General features: G+C 45.0%; 5 protein-coding genes across 7 annotated transcripts; 4 read left to right on the top strand and 1 right to left on the bottom strand.

The window, feature by feature from the left end:
* Window positions 1-4,562: 4,562 nt before the first annotated feature.
* Window positions 4,563-6,507, top strand: LOC131263428 (lactosylceramide 4-alpha-galactosyltransferase-like). The gene is made up of 2 exons (XM_058265628.1): window positions 4,563-5,344; window positions 5,452-6,507. Exons 1-2 carry the CDS (start codon window positions 4,647-4,649, stop codon window positions 5,813-5,815), a joined length of 1,062 nt encoding a protein of 353 aa, XP_058121611.1. The 5' UTR covers window positions 4,563-4,646; the 3' UTR covers window positions 5,816-6,507.
* A 1,169-nt stretch (window positions 6,508-7,676) lies between these two features.
* Window positions 7,677-8,797, top strand: LOC131265712 (lactosylceramide 4-alpha-galactosyltransferase-like). Its single transcript, XM_058268014.1, has 2 exons — window positions 7,677-8,361; window positions 8,434-8,797. The coding sequence occupies exons 1-2, from the start codon at window positions 7,682-7,684 to the stop codon at window positions 8,795-8,797; spliced, it is 1,044 nt and encodes a 347-aa protein (XP_058123997.1). The 5' UTR covers window positions 7,677-7,681.
* A 279-nt stretch (window positions 8,798-9,076) lies between these two features.
* LOC131265615 (uncharacterized) lies at window positions 9,077-12,133 on the top strand. The gene is made up of 3 exons (XM_058267900.1): window positions 9,077-11,473; window positions 11,759-11,913; window positions 11,986-12,133. The coding sequence occupies exons 1-3, from the start codon at window positions 9,077-9,079 to the stop codon at window positions 12,131-12,133; spliced, it is 2,700 nt and encodes an 899-aa protein (XP_058123883.1).
* Window positions 12,134-12,325: 192 nt separating this feature from the next.
* Window positions 12,326-15,635, bottom strand: LOC131267149 (pre-mRNA-processing factor 40 homolog A). Of its 2 annotated transcripts, XM_058269929.1 has the most exons (5): window positions 15,401-15,635; window positions 13,380-15,349; window positions 13,187-13,303; window positions 12,986-13,129; window positions 12,326-12,907 (listed from the first exon to the last, which is right to left on the bottom strand). In XM_058269929.1, exons 1-5 carry the CDS (start codon window positions 15,501-15,503, stop codon window positions 12,680-12,682), a joined length of 2,562 nt encoding a protein of 853 aa, XP_058125912.1. In that variant the 5' UTR covers window positions 15,504-15,635; the 3' UTR covers window positions 12,326-12,679. The 2 variants fall into 2 exon arrangements, with proteins under 2 accessions (XP_058125912.1, XP_058125911.1); XM_058269928.1 differs by having other exon boundaries at window positions 12,986-13,303; window positions 13,380-15,635.
* Window positions 15,636-16,005: 370 nt separating this feature from the next.
* On the top strand, window positions 16,006-18,727 carry LOC131261930 (palmitoyltransferase ZDHHC23-B). Of its 2 annotated transcripts, none has more exons than XM_058263797.1 (5): window positions 16,006-16,190; window positions 16,970-17,203; window positions 17,277-17,876; window positions 17,968-18,043; window positions 18,110-18,727. In XM_058263797.1, exons 1-5 carry the CDS (start codon window positions 16,006-16,008, stop codon window positions 18,215-18,217), a joined length of 1,203 nt encoding a protein of 400 aa, XP_058119780.1. In that variant the 3' UTR covers window positions 18,218-18,727. The 2 variants fall into 2 exon arrangements, with proteins under 2 accessions (XP_058119780.1, XP_058119781.1); XM_058263798.1 differs by lacking the exon at window positions 16,006-16,190 and adding an exon at window positions 16,374-16,781.
* Window positions 18,728-19,081: the final 354 nt, after the last annotated feature.

Consider the following 19,081-nt stretch of genomic DNA (forward strand, 5'->3'; position numbering starts at 1 on the left):
AGGACGGACTTTGCTAAATGGTACGCTCCAAAGATCCGTCTTGGTTTTATTTATGGTTTGCATTAACACTGACATTGACGGAAAAGACAACGCATGAGGAACTTGTGAGATTGTCAAGTGAAGGATTTTTTCTCCTTTTTAATCGTCATATTTCGATACTTGATTCCTTGCAGGAAATCATTGTTTTTTGTTTAAGTATTTTTTGACGATGATTAACTTACTCAAGTTTTTGGATTGTTATTCGGGCAGGAGGTCAATCAAATGTAAAATTTTAAATGTGGTATCTAAAACTTTACGTCGTCAAAAACATCTTCTGTTCACAAAGTCTGGGGAGTTGTTTGACAAAAGAGCATTTTAAATTATGTTTTCAAAAACTACAAAACAGTTAATACTCTGGCGTCGAGTTTCAGTAAGAGCAACAATTTTATTCATCACCCTCATCAAAGAGGATAGAAGGTCATTAAAAAATATTGGATGATGAACCGAATACCACAACCAATAAAGTGTTTTGAGTTTGAAAGTACCGACTTTATTCCGACTATCCACTTGTTTTCTATTTTTTATTCCAATTACAAGAGGCAATATTGCCCCCAAATGGCAAATTTAATGAATCGTCCGTAGATTTACATCAATATGGATGGAAATTCAAAAAAAGGACACTACTTGCCTATTCTGCATTTTGGGTAGACCGTTTTGTCTAAATCATAATAAAATAACGTTCCAGTAGCTGGTGAGAAGGACCGTTCAGAAATAAAAATTCACGCAGGCGGTATGGTAATCATGCTCCGATTTAGCATTTTTCCATTTCCATTTATGAACTAAAACAACATGGAGCCAACATTGCATTTGTAAAACCACTAAAGGGCAGCTTTGCCGACTAGACTAGGAGGGAGGATTTTCAGCTTCAGGGTGAAGAATTGATTATCACTCCGAACAAAGTCGATGGGAAAATTGAGTTGCGTTTTATCGTAACAAAAATTCATTAAATGTAAAAATCGATGTAAAATCAAATCCAATATTAAAATACGCAAATATGATGCGGGTGGGAAGAGCCAGAGTGCATTTTTATTATGTACTAATGTTTACCCAAATTTCACTTCACTTCAGCAGATTTTATTTTTATTGGCATCCAATAGGTAAATCCAGCCGATAATAATTAGTGAAAAATAATCTTATGACCCGAATTCATACAAATAAAAAAAGTATCTGTATTTGTGTTGCCACAAAACCACATTAGGGCAATAAAATCACTTTATACAATCCTTATTATAGCATACGCAAATCTATTGCATTATTGAAAAAAACAACCAGAGCACATACAAAAAAAATATTTTGAACAAAATAGAAGAAGCACATAAGTTATTTCTTATAGTTATCATCTTCTTATACCATTGGAAAATACTTCAACTGTATTTTTCTTACAACAAACAAAACTTATCATGTGCCTCAAATAATAACCTTTACCGTGGCAATAAAAATAAAAATGAACAGTAAAGACGTCAACAGCGACAGCCAGTGGCAATAAATCCCATTCTTCTTCGTGTATGCTCTGTAGAACAAAAACACGTTTCGATTACTTGATATTATTTTCTTATGTGCGTATTTAAACCCATCATCACTTCAAAACTCGAAATACGCAAATCGTGGGTTTCATGTTTTATTATTTTTTTCAAAACATGCATCAATCATCCACTCATGACGCATTTACCACAATAGCATTAACATAAGTTGTTGTTCTCCATGTTTTCTCATCAACGATCTTCGCAAATGAAATATGTCAAAGAAAAGTAACGTAACTTGTACCAACCTTCTCCCCGCTGTGCTGAATGTTTCACTGACCTTCACTCGCGAAATTGTTAAAATTTCGTAGTGAGGTGCTTGTTTCCACTGTTCACCGTCTTCTGACCATTCACTACGGCGTATCTGCGGCTGAAGCGCAACCTTGCGTTACCGCTGCGAGATTTATTTCACTGTTTGCCACAAACTGCTATATCACTGTTTTACTTTTACCTCAAAACTGTTTACTTCTTTCAGCTAGTCACTGCAACAAACCAATACTGCTATTTAATTTTTTCATTAAAACTATGTTTTTGTTAATTTTTTCATTAAAACTAAGTTTATAAGAAACCTATGATTTTTACTTTCATCTCTTCAATAAATCTTTCATTATGCAAAACTAATGCTCAGTACCCTTACTTTTAAGGCAAAACTAGATTAAAGTGTGAGTTGTTCGTGTGTTTTCAAAAAATATTCCAACTATAAATGTTAGAATTTTATTTAATGTCTATGGACACTAAGAGACAATACGGCTCAACGAATGTTTAAGTTCACACAACAGATGTAGCACTTTTTTCGTCCCAATCACCTAGCAAAAAAAAACCGACCACAATTTCGCGGTTACTATTTCTAACGGTTTTTTCACGGTGCGGGTTAAAGTTTCTCACATTGCAATTCTTCTAGTCGTTGCAATTTATTTGATCGATTTGTATTATATTATTATTTATTATATAGAACAACAGTGTAGCATAAGTTTCTCGATGATAGCATATTTTTTACACGAAATTCCAGAGTTCCGCGAGAAAAAATGAATGAACAAAATCGAGTCATACTAACAAACTGATGCACTTCGCTTCAACACTTACTATCAACGTTACAACGTTTAAAACGGAACGATACTGATTGGAGGAAGCGTTCCAAGGTTCACTTTTCCCGATTCGATGTTAACGCTACCGCTAGCACGAACCAACTGACTAAATTAAGCGAAGATTCCTGTATTTTACCCTATTCTGGCCGCCAACGTTCCAAGCCAATCGCGGTGTGGACCCGAAGTTCGGTAGGATCGAAGGCCGGTGTGTGACGTGTGGGCACGCTTCCGGTGAGTGCCTCGGGATCGGGGGTTTTCCCGGCGTCTCGATCGACAACGGGATGTTCCGTCTCTCGTAGATTTTTCACTCGCGCTCTCCGCCACGCGACTGCTCTCGCTGAACCACGAGCTTTTCCAATCTAACCTCGCGTCATGTGCCAGCACCGGTTACATCCATCATCGATGTAGTCATCGCTTGGTCATTCGTTTGCTTGCTCATTCGCCTGCTTCAACGGTTTTATTTCGGTTCAGTGGGGTTGAAGATAACAAACTATCAGCAATTGTGCTATCATTCTGAACACCTCCCCCAAGCACTTCTACACTTCTCATCCTGCTCACGCAAAGCATAGAGGCTTGGTTCTGACTGTTAACGTGTTGCTCCATTCCATGCGTCATCATATGCAACGAACATTTTCTCCTCTACCAGCCGACGAAGTGCTTGCCGAAAGATCGTACCCGAGAGAAAGAACTCGTGTGAGCGATTTTCCATGCGCTTTCCGACGAAACAAATTTTGGCGCGCTTTTTCAAAATGCAATTTTAAACCACAAACATTAGCTTCCGGTGCACTCGTACTAATGATGCATCACTACTTTGGCACCCAACCAAGACACACGGTATTTCATACTTAAAATTAGTTTGATTTCTTAACGACACTAACAGATTTCTTAATTAACAGAGATAACGATCAAATCTCAATTATTACAGAACGAGATGCCGTAATAGACTGGCGACTTGATTGTATCTCCAGGTAACAATTTGTCATAATCTTTTTATAAACAACATGTTTGTCAATTTGAATATAACAAGTCCTTTCGTAAACATATGGGATTCCCGCACTTTTATTGTACTGGGGTGCATCACGGGCCTGCATAGTCATAACTGCATAGAATATTATTTTATTGCATCTAGCGTGACCCCTTGTTCTTGTGGCACGTTCCATGAAAATAATTGTGATTTTCTGCCACGAGTAATTGTTCGCGGCACTGGAGCAAACTTTGAATCAGCCTTATGCACGAGATAATTACCGTTTTATTAACGGGGATGTACAAAGTCTTACACCAACGGTTTTACAACAATGAGTAATGTTTCACAAACAAACCTGCTGCAAGAGAACCAACATTGAACGAACGAACAAACATTGCCTGCCTCAATGTGAAAATCCCCGCTCCGCTATCGTATGGATAATAGGACCGGATACTTTTACCATTACTAATATTCAATATTTTTGGTTTTCAATTGCTCATCCCTTTGTAAGTCTACTTGTTGCAAATTTCCTCGCATAAGCAAACATAAGCTTTCGTTTGCAAGCTTCTAACTGCATCTCGTAGAAAGCTTTTTGGAAAAATGCATTCTGCAGCAGTGTCTGACATTTAGGCAGACGTTTATGAGCCCTCGTTGAATGGCCAAGGTCTTATCACCATTCAGCAAGGTTATATCCAAAAAAAATTTGCTTGCTGATATTTTGTACGCCTCTTGGTTTTACTGTTTAGGGATAACATGAGTTATGATTTATATTGATTCGTAGAAATTGCTATTGAACCTGTTGAGCACAACTTGAGATTAAATTTTTAACTGGAAATGAGTAACGCTTTGAAGTATTGAAGTGGTAAGATAAACATCCACCGAGTCACGTTCGTATCGTGTTGTGATTGTTATGTTTTTGTAAATCCCCTATCCAAACATTGGAATACAGAAATGTGTTGAGTTTATCATTGAAGTTTTCAGTTCAATTTTCAGTGCTCGTAAACGGTTGCCTAAACCACACCCTCGTAATAGATATCAATGTCGGTCTGGATACAACCGAAACGCTATAGACGCCGAATATTATGTATACTTTTGCTTTTCGTGGGAGCTATCGTTGTAGCGTACGTCCACAAAGCAGACCGACCATCGCAAAACTGCTTTCAAGAAGTGTTCGGTGACGACGGTGATAAGCTGTTGGAAGATGTGCAACAAAGCATCCCGCAGCCAACAGAAGATGGGCGTAACATTTTCTTCCATGAAACCTCCTGCTCAAAAGACGGACTCGTGCGCTTGAATGCACGTCAGGCCTGTGCGATCGAGTCGGCAGCGCGGGCCAATCCGGAATGGAACATTTTCGTGCTGTTCGCGGCGCCGGTCGGTTTCCGGAATCGCACGGCTCAGCCCATCGTCGAGGCGTTGCTGGACTATCGGAACGTACATTTGCGTTACGTAAATCTTACGACGTACGGAAACGATACGCCGCTGGAAGAGTGGATGCAAAACGGGGAAATATTTCGTTCGAAATACATGAACTCGCACCTGTCAGACGTGATGCGCTACCTGACGCTATACAAATACGGCGGTACTTATCTTGATCTCGACGTCATCGTCCGACGATCGTTCGAGCAGCTCGCACCGAACTATGCCGGTGCGGAATCGGTCAAATGGGTCGCTGCCGGTGTGATGAACTTCGAACCGAAAGGACACGGTCACGAACTGGCTGATATGTGCGTTCGGTAAGTATCACCTCACAAAACGTGCAGTGATGTTCATTTGATGTGAATCTACCTTCGTTTTTTTGTAACTCTTTTTTTTATTTTTTGCCCATAATGGCCTATCGTAGCGATCTGCTGGCTAACTTCAACGGGCAGGATTGGGGCAACAATGGTCCCGGCGTAGTAACCCGTGTCCTGCGAAAGTACTGCGAAACTCACTCGACGGTTCATATGACCCGCGAACGATGCCGTCACTTTACGGTGTATCCGATAAGTACCTTTTATGCTATCGGTTTCGAAGATTATAAGCAATTTTTCGAAGAAAAATATCTCAACCAAGCCCTCGCCACACTGAATCAATCGATAGCTGTGCACGTGTGGAATAAGTTCAGTAAAAACCATCCTGTCATCGTTGGTTCGCGAGTGGCGTACGGAGTGCTGGCCGACCAACATTGCCCCAAAGTATATCGATCCTGTGGTCCTATTTTTTAATTATCTTTGTGTATTGTGGATATTCTTGTGTATGGTGCTTTTCATATATTTATTCTTCAGCCCACTTTTACCATGCACACGTGCTTTCAATGGTGCTCCAATGTGTAAACATCTTTACAATTTTATCGTGTATTTTAGTTTTCTTAAACCAAATCAAATAACGAAGAATTTTCATGCGTAATTTCATAATGTTTTCCCAAATCCAGCGCATCACATTAGGTATCTTAAATTATGATGATTTTTAACTATTAACATAACAACAACCAAAAGTATGTTTTATTAAAATAGTTCCCACTAACAAAGTTCATTGCAAATTGTTATCAAACTCCCGATTGTATCTGTAGGAAAAAAGTATTTTTGTAATACGGAAAAAAAGATACAGTTATGCGAGTTAATCATACTCGAAATGTTACTATATAAGGAAGAGTTTTGAAAAGGAAAACTAAAACCAAAAGTAATAATGAGCCGCTGGTACACTCAAATCTCAGTATTGGGCATTGTGTTAACTGTTTAACAACAGAATTTGTCCGCAAGAGCCCAGTATTTTTAGTTTATCTCCAGACATTTAGCATCAGTTTTGTTTTATCAAATATGTATATATTTTTATGAATAAACAAGATTTTTGGCTTTTATTGGTACTTAGATAACTTTAGCGGTAACAATGAAGACCAAAGTAAAAACACGACTAAAGAACGACCGTTTACGAAAAGCATGACTAACCATTACTGATTGTATTCGATAGCTTTCACTACTTTATCCAACATCGTGAAGCATAGCCTTCTAATGACTCATTTCTAGAATAAGAAATACGTATCATACACCTTTTTTCACATTGGCACTTTATCACACAAGTTGAAACATAATTCGATAGTAGGTGAAGACGTTTTGCCACTTTTGCGCCATTGTCATCTCGCTTCAGTTACTCAATTAAACCACACATCTATTTACACACGGTCCATACAATTCAATTAAATTTCACGGCCATATACACAAATTTGCACACAATCACGGCTACCATCAATCATACTTCGCTGAACTTAAATTTGCGGTTGGTTAAAAATTCACAAATTTCCTAACAACGCGCAACTTTTTGGCTTGAGCACTTCGCACGACTGTTGTTGGACTGAATACTTCCGCATAGGATCGCCTACTTTTCGTATTAATTTCGATGGTCTATCTCTTTATTCAGCATTGCTACAAGAAAAAAAATCCGAAATCTTTATCCAAAAAACCGGTATTTTACCGGTTCTTGTCTTCAACGTATGAGCTCGGAACATCAGTAGCGATGCTCGAACGATGAGCCATTGTGATCTTGTGTTTATAAAAATTCCTTTCTGTAGGTAACGTTTTAATTAGTTCTTGTCTTGGCCTCATCAAAGATACTGGAATAGTTGACCAAGTGCATGGCATATAGTTGCTTTCTCAAAGCTCTGTGACACAGCATTTAACACATTGTTGACGGGTTCCGTCCACACTCGGGCTAGCTTGGCTTAATGTTGTGACGGCCAGACAAACATGTTCGTCATGACTGCCGTGCCGCGACTGATCGCGGTGACTGCAGCATGTTTTTCTCATAAAAGCGCCCGTCAACAAAGTGTTAAAAAACGTGAAACTATACATTTATACATTCATTAAGTTCACATTCCGTTCTTCATCCATGCTTCCGTACTTCATCCGACCTTACAACATTTGGAGCAAATCTGAGATACTATGCTCCGAAACGTGCTAACCAGCTGTTCAAACAATTTAAATTTGGTCCATCGATGTCGAATGCAACGCCCGCCGAGGGGGTTTAGTTGCTTATCATCCCCTCATACCTGAGGATCCCTGAAAGTTGAAAATTATCACACATAGTCACCAGTGGACATGTTCTCCTCACGGTTGTCCTACTATCTTCGTCTCGCCGCTCTCGCCCTAGCAATTGTTCTGTTCTTTCGCACGTTGTTTAAAGGCCACGACAAAGCACCAACGTTAACCGACGAGCCAATAAGCAGCTATAAATTCCTAGAGCCGTTCACGGATGGCGATGAGTTGCTTAAATACAGAAACGTGTACTTTATCGAATCGTCCGCCCCGTTCCGAAACGTGGTCACGATCGAACCGCGCCATGCGTGTGCCATCGAAGCGGCAGCACGCGCCAACCCGCGTAAGAACATTATCGTCCTACTAGCAGCTTGGATCGACTTCACCGAGGCGGACCGACTGCAGATACCGGACCTGAGCAGGTTAGCTGGCTTCCGGAACGTACACTTCCGGTGGCTAGACTTGGAGAATTTCGCGCTGGACACCCCGGTCGACTCGGTGATCAAATCCGACGAGCTCTACAGTCTTCCCGATGGTGTGGCGTTCCTTTCCGAGATTCTGCGGATGGTGCTGCTGTATAAGTACGGTGGCATCTATCTTGACCTGGACGTGATGACCCTGGCGCCGTTAGACTTGTACCATCCGAACTTTTTCAGCGCTCAATCGATGACGAGTGCCGATACGTCGGTAATGGGGCTTGAGCGGGGAGACTATGGGCAACAATTCGCAATGGAGTATCTCGAGTAGGTTCTGTGCGCCTGAGTTCCGCCAATCTTTCCGAAAGCCGTAACCTTTTTCTTCTCCGTCTCCTGTAGAGATATCAAATACTTCCACGAGATAGGCGAAACCCGAAATGGGTCCACTCTGCTGACGAACAAACTGCTGCAGGTCTGCGAGAAGGTCACGGTGCATGAGATAGTGGAAAACGGTTGCTTCAGCCTGTTAGACGTACACAGGCAGCATGCATTCCATCCCTTCGATGCGAGCAACATTAACGTAATGTTCGACTCGGCGTTGCTGGACGAGGCGAAACAGATGCTGGCGAACTCGATGGCCGTGCACATGCTCCACCATCACAGTCGGACACTGCAAAGTGATTCCAACGGCGAAACGGGCTACGAGATGGTAGCGAAAACCTACTGCCCAAATGTGTATTATGCGAACGAGGGAGAATTTTAAATGTGTTGTGTTTTAAAATGTAACATATCGCAATATATAAGGTAACAAAAGGTTTTTTTTTTGCTTATTTGTTTTAATTAAATCGAGTCACCAGACGTAATCACCGCCATTTAAACGTAACGCTTCATAACGCCCCATACACGCATCGACCATGGACCATGCTTTCAAGTTCGTTGCTCTTGGCAACAGACGACTTGTTTATCTACAACAGTAAACCACTGAACGACCGAAAAGACTGCAAGTAGAAAAAGGCTTTTCTCTTTTTATTAAGTGACCACAATGTCCGCCAGCAACGATAATGACCCGGATAACAATCCGGATGTGATACTGGACAAAATTCTACGCAAGGCGCGCGCAAAGGAATCACGCTGGGATCGCATTCGCCGGAAGCATTTGAACAATCTCACCGTGACGTCGAAGACGGTGAAAAAGTTCATCAACATGGACTTCATCGACGAGAGCCAGCTGCGTATGCTGATGGCTGGCGAGGGCACGGGTACAGGCACCAAACCAATTCTGGACCCGGTGCTGGTCATGGACATCCGGCATGAGATGATACGACGAAAGAACAATTCAAAGTCTCCGGGAAGTGGTACGGGTGGAGGGGGTGGAATGCGCATTAAACCCCCGATTGATCCTGTCAAAGCGTACCAACAGGAGAACCTGGAGAATCACAACCGGTCGATCGAAATGACGCTTTGCGAGAATGAGTTGAACAAGTTTCGCAAACAGATCGAGCACCTAGGAAACGGTTGTGCCGGTGGAAATGGGAAGAAAACGCAAGTGAGTTCTCACAAGCGAAGCATTTTGTACATCAATATTCCGAAGATCGACAATGGGATGATCTACGAGAGTTTGGAAGAGTGTGAACGTTATACGGCACACTTCTACCAGAGCGCCATCGAGGGCACGGAACAACTTTTTGAAGAGACCAAGGATGAAACCTACGGTGTACTGCGACAGGCCGCCACGATCGAGGAAATCGTAGACCGCGAGGAAAAGGAAAGAGAAGCGGATGTGGTGATACCGAAACCGTTTATTGAAATGGTTCCGAGTGCCACCAAGGAGGCGGAGGAAGGCGTTCCGAAAACTATCGCAACAAGTCCGGAGGACCAGGATGAGGAGAGTAAGATAGTGAGATTTGGAAACACGGAAATCATAACATACCCCCCGGATGATTTATCGTTTTCACTCGGTTCCGAGTACGGTTTCGATGATAACGATCTTTTCCTCGAGTCGCTCGATTCCGATGTGGATGAGTTTGATGAAACGGAATTTCAGTCGAACTCCGATAGCACCTCGGACCTGGCCAGCGATGAGCCGAACCATCGCCAGAATGGCGACCCAATGCCGACCGACAGTAGCGAATGTCTCACAATATCGCGCATCGACACGTCCGGCAGTGGATCAAAGGCGGAGACCAGCAGTTCGGGATTTTCGCGCGAGAAACTCACGTACAACTACGACGAGGCGGAATCGGAGCTGCTGGAAATCGCGCCATCCGCCGAGCGACTCTCTGAAACGGACCCGATCATGGTGAAAAAGTGCGACCTGAAGGACTACAGCGAACTGTGCGTCACGAACTACAAGCCGGACATGGACTCGAAGGACGATCGGGTGGAGCTGACCGAAGAATCGCGCAAGGTAATAAGCAACGCGTTAAAGGAGGGGTACCTACAGAACCACGACCGTGCCATCCTGAAGCAGTACTTCTTCAAGTGGCTCCAGTGCACGATTCTTGAGAAGATCTCCAAAGGTGCCGGCGTCACGAGTACGCGCGAGCAGAAACTCAAGCGCATTAACGACTTCATCAGTAACATTCGGCACAGCCGTAAGAAGGGTGTACTGCGCAGCAGCAAATCGTCGGACCAACCAGGCCAACCACCGTCCGTGAAGAAGGAGTACGAGCACCGGCTGAAGGTGCAGCAGGACATCATCGAGCTGCAGAAGCTCAAACTCGAGCGCCAGGAGCGCATCATCACCGAGCTGAAGCTGTCCAAGTTTTCCGAGGCTGCCAAAATTTCCAAGATGGAAATACAAAGCGAACTACTCAAGGCGGCCCGGACCGGCCACGTGCGACTGCGCGCCAAAGCCAAGTGCATCCAGATCGTGGGTAACATCAAGGCGGACACGTCGGAGGAGGACGAGATGCGCAAGCTGCAGGCGCAGGGTCTTATGATACCAAAATTTCTAGCCAAAATGCAACAGCGTGCACTGGAGCGTAGTCAGCGCCACCAGGAGGCCAAGGAGCGCCGGATGCGACTGGAGCAGGAGCGTGAAAATGCGAAACACGCGGCAGAGGAAGCGAAGCGCTTCGAGGACGAGGAAGACCGCAAACGGCGCTACCGGGAGATGCGCGAGAAGCGTAAGCTGGAGAAGCTGCAGAAGATTATTCGCGAACAGGAACGCCAGGCGTGGATCGCCAACAACCAGATCGCGAAGGAGTTCCGTCTGCTCAAGCTGAAGCGTTTCGGGATGTACGCATTCAAGCTGCTGCTTGGCATACGCCATGAAAACGAGCGGCGCTCGATTGCTTACCGGAGGCGCTACTATAAGCGCAAGTACTTCCGCAAGTGGTGGTCCTTCACGAATGCCCTGTGGGAGACTAAGAAGGCAATGGCGGATGACCTGCACGAGTATAAGGTTCTTACACTGGCTTTGCGACATTGGAAAGTGGTAAGTACTACATAGCAATTAGCTATTCACTATAAAGCTGCTTCTCTCCAGTAGAATCTGGTCCGTAAACGACGAAGTAATTACATTCGCAAGCGAGTGCTTAAAAAGTCCTCTTGAAAGCATTCGGGCAAGGTTCCAAAGAAATGTATTCTAGTTTTAACCCCATTTCAAATCACAGCAACTTTTACCGATTGATGAAAATCGTCACAGCACCTTTTCAGAAAGTCGTCAAAAATTATAATATTTAACTTTTGCTTTTCCTCTACCCCCTTATTCGCCGACCAGTACATACATGAGCAACGTTGCAAGCTGCAGGTGGCCATCGATTGGTACGAGGTGCGTATGACGGAGAAGGTGATTTCAATATGGATTGGCCGGACGAAGCAATCGCTGATGATTCTGCAAGGAAAGATGTCCCACGCCGCCTCACACTATGAATGGTAATTAGCAAAATCAACGTTACGAACGAACAAAATTTATAATAACGTCGCTCGTTTTCCTTCCCTTTGCAGGCAATTGAAATGGAAAGTATTCGAACGATGGCAACGACTGCACATTATTTTACGGATCGAAAAGGAGACTGAAATGCGCCGCCAGCGCTGGCGGATGAAGATATGGGAGCTCCTGCCCGACTACAAGCCGATCGAGGAGGACATCTGAAGCGGCACGAAATAAGAAACGCGTCGCGCGAAGCGAAACCGAAGTCTGATTTTTCGAAACCACGTTTCGTCCGGCTTTCCGACGGATTTTTCGACTCTTTTAAACCGGCATGTTTTCTAGAAATGTTTTACCTACGTTCCACGTGGTGCACGATTTTTTAGCTGATTGATACCATTAAAAAAACACTATATATAGGAGACGTATGTATGTGTAGGATTTTATAGACAACGTTTGCATATAATATACACACTCCGCGAGGGACAAAAAAGAAACAGATTTGAGGGACTTATGGGCGCGGGTACGCGGTTGCTTACGTTTCGTTTACTGCAATTGTTTACTTACTTATTAAGAGATAGCGCGAAACTCTCTCTATTCTAGATTTCAATTAATTATTCACACTCCGCTAAATCGCACTAAGCCACATTTTTTTTGTTTTCAGTAGTTTGTGGCTTCCTGTTCGACGCGTCTCCCGCCGAACTTCAAATCAAACCCGTCCCTTCCTTATGGTTTTCCCCGCCTTTTGCCCTTCCTCTCCACGGCCTTATACTACTCATCCATCTGCTCGTTCAGCTGCGCTAGCAGAGCCGCTCGCTGCGATTCCAGCTCCGACTCGCTGAGCGCCGCATCGTCTGCCATCTTCGATGACCGGCTACCCTCGACGCTGCGCGGTCCATCGTCCTCCGGTGGGCTTCGAATTCGTCCGCCACCACTGCTGGCCCGACTGACCGATCGCGATGACCTTCGTTTGTCTTTCTTCTTCTTATCTTTCTTTTTCTGCACAAAAATACACAGAGAATCGAAAATCCATGAATTACTTCAAGCAATTTTCTGAATTTTTCGGAAAATACTAACCTTCTTCTTTTCGATCTCTGGCGAGGGGGTTCGTGACCGGGAAGCACCGTTTTTCTCCATCACCAACATCTCGTCGTACGAGGGTGACCGCGATGGTCTGCTGCGGTGGTGTTTTTTCTTCTTCTTGCGCTTCCTTTCCTGCCGCTCGACGCTGTGGTGCTGATCGTGCAAAAGTACTTGCTGATCGTGGTCATGGTGTGCCGGCTCGTGCTCGCTTTCGGACAGCTCACTCGCGGATAGCGGGGTACGAGAGCGTGATTTACGTTTCTTCTTAGTAGATGCAGGTTTTTCGTACTCTATGTCCGATGGTTCAGAAAGCTAGAAAGAAAAGAAAAGATACGAATTTTACGCAAATCAAGAAGAATTATCAAAAGCGAAAAAAAAAACAACTTACCGATTTCGAAGATGAGCGAGACTTTTTCTTGTGCTTTCGCGCTTTTTTCGACTTTTTCGACCGCGAATGGTGGTGGCTGCAGGAGTCTTCCGTTTCCTTGACAAAATCTTCCCACAATCGCTCCACCTTGTCCTCCTTCTCGTACAGATCGTACACCTCGTGGTCGATCACAATCTTCTGTGCCGTCTCCCAGCTGTCCATCGCCGACAGACCGGCATCGATCCACAGACCCTTGAGCTCATTTTCCATCTTCCGGATGCGACGCGTTTCCTCCTTCAACCGTTCCTTCTCCGCCGCGACCGCTCTCTCCAGCAGCGAATTGTACGTCAGCTTGACGTTCCCCGCATCGAGTGTGGCCGATCGCTTATCCTCGCACACGACTGTCGCAAAGTCTTCGAACGTTGTCGTGCGCACGACAACAAACTCCTTTTCGCGCAGAATTTCCTTGATGATCTTCTTCTCGTCGTGGAACCGTGCTTTCAAATTTTCCACGTAAAATTTGAACAGATCGAGCGGTGTTGAACCGGGCTGACCGAGCATGGCGGAAAAGCGCAGATCGGCCGATATGAGCGGGTACAGTTCGACCCAGAGAGACATCGAGGTAAGTTTACCCTCCTCGTGTAGTGTGTCGAGCAGGGCAAGAAACTGGTCGCGATTTTTCCGTTGCTGTCGCTTCATGCGCTTCTTTTCGCGCTCCTTCTCCTCGTCCTCCTCTCGCTCCAACCCTCGAATGTGCTCTTCGAACACGATCAGTGCATCCTCCTTGTCCATGCCGAGCAGGTTGACGTCGTTCTTGAAGGAAGCATTGTCCAGCAGCATTACCTGCGCCTCGGACCACGTCGTCTGATAGCTAACGGTCGTCATCGCTTCGAGTAGTTCGCCCAGGACACGCATGTTCCGTTTCTTCATCACTCTTGCCTCTTCCTTTTCCCGTTTGGACAGGTTGAAAATGCAATCTTCGTAGATGTCCCTTCGATCCTGCTCCGGAACCGACTTCCACACGTCCAAATTGGCAAACAGTTCGTCGCACCGGTAGAACTTGAGCGTGGAGTTCATTTTATCCGACGACATGAGAAACTTTTCTAGCTCCTCCTTCGACCGCTTCGCCTTCAGCCGCTGTTCTTCGCGTTCGTCTTTAATTTTTTGTGTTTTGTAAGCGTTGAATGCCTGCTTTTTCTCGCTCAACTTTTTGAACACACTAAATTTCGGATCCTTCTGAATGATCTTCACGCACTGCTCCCAGGACGAGCTCGAGGGAATGTTGCGCTCTTTCAGAAACTCCTTGAACGCCTCAATGGCCTCCTTTTTATCCTTGAATTCCATCACTGGTTCCTCCTCGGTTGGGCCCGGCTGTGATTCGTCGTCCTTCTTGTCGATCGGATCGTCGGGAACCTCGATCGCTGCCAGTGTCGCGGCCATCGCTTGGTCGAGGGCGGAAGATGAATTCTCCGCCGATCCGGGTGTTACCCCCGCAAGTGTGGAAACGTCCCCGGAGACGGATCCACCGGAGGCAGTATTTGCCGTTGTACCGGCAATAGCCGGCGACATCACTGGCAGCACAACCGACTGCATTAGCATACTGCTGGCCATGGCAGATGTTTTAAGGGCAGCAGCTTTTGCAGCCTCGGCGGCCGCCTGTTCCGCGGCAACTTTCTCTTTTAGCTCCAGAAATTCCGGTGGCGCAACCCACTGCGATTCCTTCGTGTTGGTATTGTGGTAGTACAGCTTTCCCGCATCCGAACGGTACTCCTTCCAGGGGCACTGACTCAGTTGCTTTTCGGCGGGTGTTTTAAGCTCCTCCGGCTTTTCCCATGAGCTTTGCTTGGTGATACTGTTGTAAAAGTACGTGCGCCCTTCCGGTGTCTTGTGCTCGGACCACTCACTAACAATCCCCGTCGGTTGCGCGATTCCCGGACCGACGGGTGCCGCTGCGACCGCGTTTGGATCCAGCACCGCCCCGTTGGCGGCCGCTAGTGCGACCGCTGCTGCTACCGCCGCCGAAGCGCCCGGTCCTGGTGCACCCGACGCGGCAGCACCGGTCGCAAAACCCGGCGGTGGTATGTTGAAGTGGGACACCATCGGTGGAGCATACTGCTGCGCAGCGGCTATCGGTGGAACCGACATTTTGACCGACAGATTGCACTACGGCCAGGCACTCGCTATTCGCACCAAACGCACACTCGGAACCTATTCGTATCGAGGATATCGAAAAGGATTTTATTGTCACCAGCGAAAAGAACCGAGACGCGCAGTCGAATTTTTCACTTTTTGACAGTTCTTGCTAGCTTCGTGTTTGACGTTTGAAACCAACGACAACGTTGTTCGTTTATAGGCGTACATCAAATATTTCTAATTTCCGGAACATCTATAATATTCAAACTATGCATTTTTTTTATCATGCAAAATTACTCAATCGTCCTATATTACAGCTTATCGAGGACTTTAATACAGCTTGATGCTTTATCTAAATTCTACGATACATTTAACACGGATAATCCTATTCAAAGTATTCAACACCATACACCGCGGCGATGGTATTCGACCGGCCGGTTTGTTTATTTCGATACCGAAAGCATTTGCACGACAGAGACGGGACAAGCACAGCCAACCTAGGACGGCTGGTAGTATGAGATCATACTACACTGCGGCCGACTTTTACGATTACGATCCCCGCAACGATATCGATCCATTGTGCTGTTGTGAATTTTTCGATAGGCACAATGAACGAAGTCACTTGCTCGTAACGTGCTGCGGTTGCTGCTGTTGGAAAAGTGCCTTCACCACCACTGGTACCGCTGGTCCGGCGGGCAGGTTTGTGTTTATTTGCTCGAGTGCAGCTCGATATACCCCACTAGTTTGGATTATTTTTACCGAAATTTTACGCCTGCTAGTTATCCCGTAGTTGCACACCCGCCGTTGTCCGCACAACCATTGCGGTATTTCGGTACACATTATTCCCGGCGACTCATAGTCTAAGCTGTGTCGGGAAAAAATATCATATCAGTGAATTTACGTTTCCCGCATTAGGACAAGCAGCTCCCCTGCTGGCAGGTCCCAGGAGATCTTCCCGTAGCCCATCGATTTTCCATGCAGCATTCATAAAAGTACCGACCCAAATAGCTGTGTGGCCGCAGGTGCGCGTGTGTGGTGTCTTAATCTTATTCGCTGTTGCATCGATGCAATGCAATATATTACCCGGAAACGTGCAGACGCTTCTCTTTTATGCTATGGTAAAATTGTTCCCGGTGCTTCCCCAGCAATCAATCGACCAGTTTGCCTACAGCGTAAGCTAGTGCCAATTAAGATAAAGTAACATTTTCATATCAGTCAAGCACCGCGTACCATAAAAACATCCGGTCAGGAACAGGCTTTTTAAGTTCCCGTAACGCTGGTGGAAAGAGGGTAAATATCTCGTTTATGTTTTACACTCCGCTATTTTGCCATCCATTATCAACCATCGTATGACGAGTAGGCTATGTGAGGGAAAGAGTTGTTTGATCTCAACGCTAGTACTTTCCCAAAAAAATCAATAGTTCAAGTTGAACGCTGCTTTAACAGAACGTTCTCCCTTGTTTCGATATCTCGCCTAGCAAACCAGTTGGTGGGAAGCTGGGAAATATGCTGCTCACGTTTCAGGATCGTTTGCGGGTACCGTGGCGTGGTGGAGCGAAGCAGATCACACTGGACAATGTGGCACCGATCGCGCTGCTCGTCTGCCTACAGCTTCTGGCAGCGGTTAACTTTTACTGCAGCCTTTTCGTCTTCACAATGATCCCCCTTATGCTCCTTTACTTGAAACGCCTGCTTGGAAAAATACTCCCAAAGTAAGTCACAAAGATACACACCCACCATGTACTGAGTCATAAAACAAATTTGTTCTGTTTTCTTCCCCGAAAGGTCGAAATTCTTCATCCTTTGGTTCTTATCGAGCGGCGTTTATTTGCTGTTTCTGTTTGAGTTCACCGTTCCGCTGCTGGAAATTCTACCGCAGGAGAATGTCGCCTTCATAGCACTGCTGAGCCTTTCCTTCATCTTTCTGTTCAAAACAAATCGACGAGCTGCGCTGGGCCATATTACGATGCACGCCTCGAACGGAGCCTCTATCGGTGTGGATGGTTGCAAAAATGGAAACGATTCGCAAACAGCTGTACTGATATCTGATCGGGACGATTCTGATGACGGCGGAAGCGTCGGTGGCGATGGCAGCCGATTGGCATGCCAGCTGTGCCGCAAGTACGTACCCCCGAGAGCTTATCACTGCAAGGTTTGCGCCAGCTGCGTTCAGAAGCAGGATCACCATAACGTTTGGTTGAACTGCTGCGTTGGCAAAGCGAACCACCGGCTGTATTTGCTGGGGTGCATCTTTACGCTGCTGACCTTGCTGCTGTTTGCCAATCTCGCCCTTACCGCCGTTTGCCACCCGACACCCATCTTCAACGTGTACGGCGTGATTGTCATGATGCCGGACGATTGTACTGACATTTTCTTCCAGTATGAGTAAGTATAAATTGCCTGTGTATGCCTTAAGTTTGATGCAGTATATCTGGCAGGAAGTGTCGAATTAAAACTGCGCTTCCCTCTGTTCTAGCATCGCGCTCTGCTTTACGGGATCGATCTATGCACTGCTTATGGCCGTGTTCATCGCCATATCGATCCTCAAACAGGTATGTAGCTCGTATTGTCGGTCGAACACTGTGGAAAAGTATCAATTCTGACCATCGTTGAACCAGCTCTGTTTCATCTCCTGCGGTATTACCTACACCGAATGGAGACGGGGGGACCATGTCAATCGGAGAAATTGTTGCTGGAATTGGAAGGCATTCTGTCTCGGACAGTAGAGCTGGGGAGCTGGAGTGAATGCAACGCCGTTACAAGAACACTCGCTATGTCGTAGACAGGACTGAAATAGGTCTATCGTTCGTTATGTTTTTCAAACAAATCTTAAAAATTGAAACTTTGGTGAAGGGAAAAACTTCCCGGTAATTATACAATATTCTATATCATTCATCCCTGTTTATGCCGTTTGTCTTTATTCCTACTATCGTAAAGCGAATCTCGGAGGTATTCAAAACAAAAAGAACAACTACAAGAAAATAAGATTTAAAAGAAAATCAACAATTACACTACCTTAAACCTATCTTTTGCTAGATAAGTAGAAGAAGCAGAATGCGAGAAGTAAATGAAATGTGCGTAATAGCAAATATGATGCCAGTTTTATCGCCTTCTGTTCATCAAGAGTGAATCGCCAGCGTAATTCAATTTGTAGTGTGTAAGGAATAAAAAAAAAACAGAACAACAATTGACCCAAAGAACAAGTTAAGACTAGGACTAGCTCGCGTTTCTAGCTACTCGTTATCAACACCCTTTTTAGAATGTGCTACGTACCTAGGCGTACGAATGTGCGGGGCAAAAACAAAATGCCTAACTGCAGTGGCGAAGTCAAACTTCCTGCAGATTAACCTACTATCGCAATTCTCACCATTATGAACTATTACTACTATTATGATTACTAGCATCGGTCCAGGCATTTTGGGATAATGTACTGGGCGGAACGGGACAGCTGAACAAACACACACATTATTAATACGTTAAAATAATAATAATAATAACATTAATGATTAAAATACTTAGGGTCTAAACCGCACAATAAATTTTCAATTTAACCTATCTTCAAACTAAAAAGGGGCCTGTGTTTTTAATCG

The sequence above is a fragment of the Anopheles coustani genome, chromosome 2, assembly GCF_943734705.1.
Source record: "Anopheles coustani chromosome 2, idAnoCousDA_361_x.2, whole genome shotgun sequence".
Classification (NCBI taxonomy): domain Eukaryota; kingdom Metazoa; phylum Arthropoda; class Insecta; order Diptera; family Culicidae; genus Anopheles; species Anopheles coustani.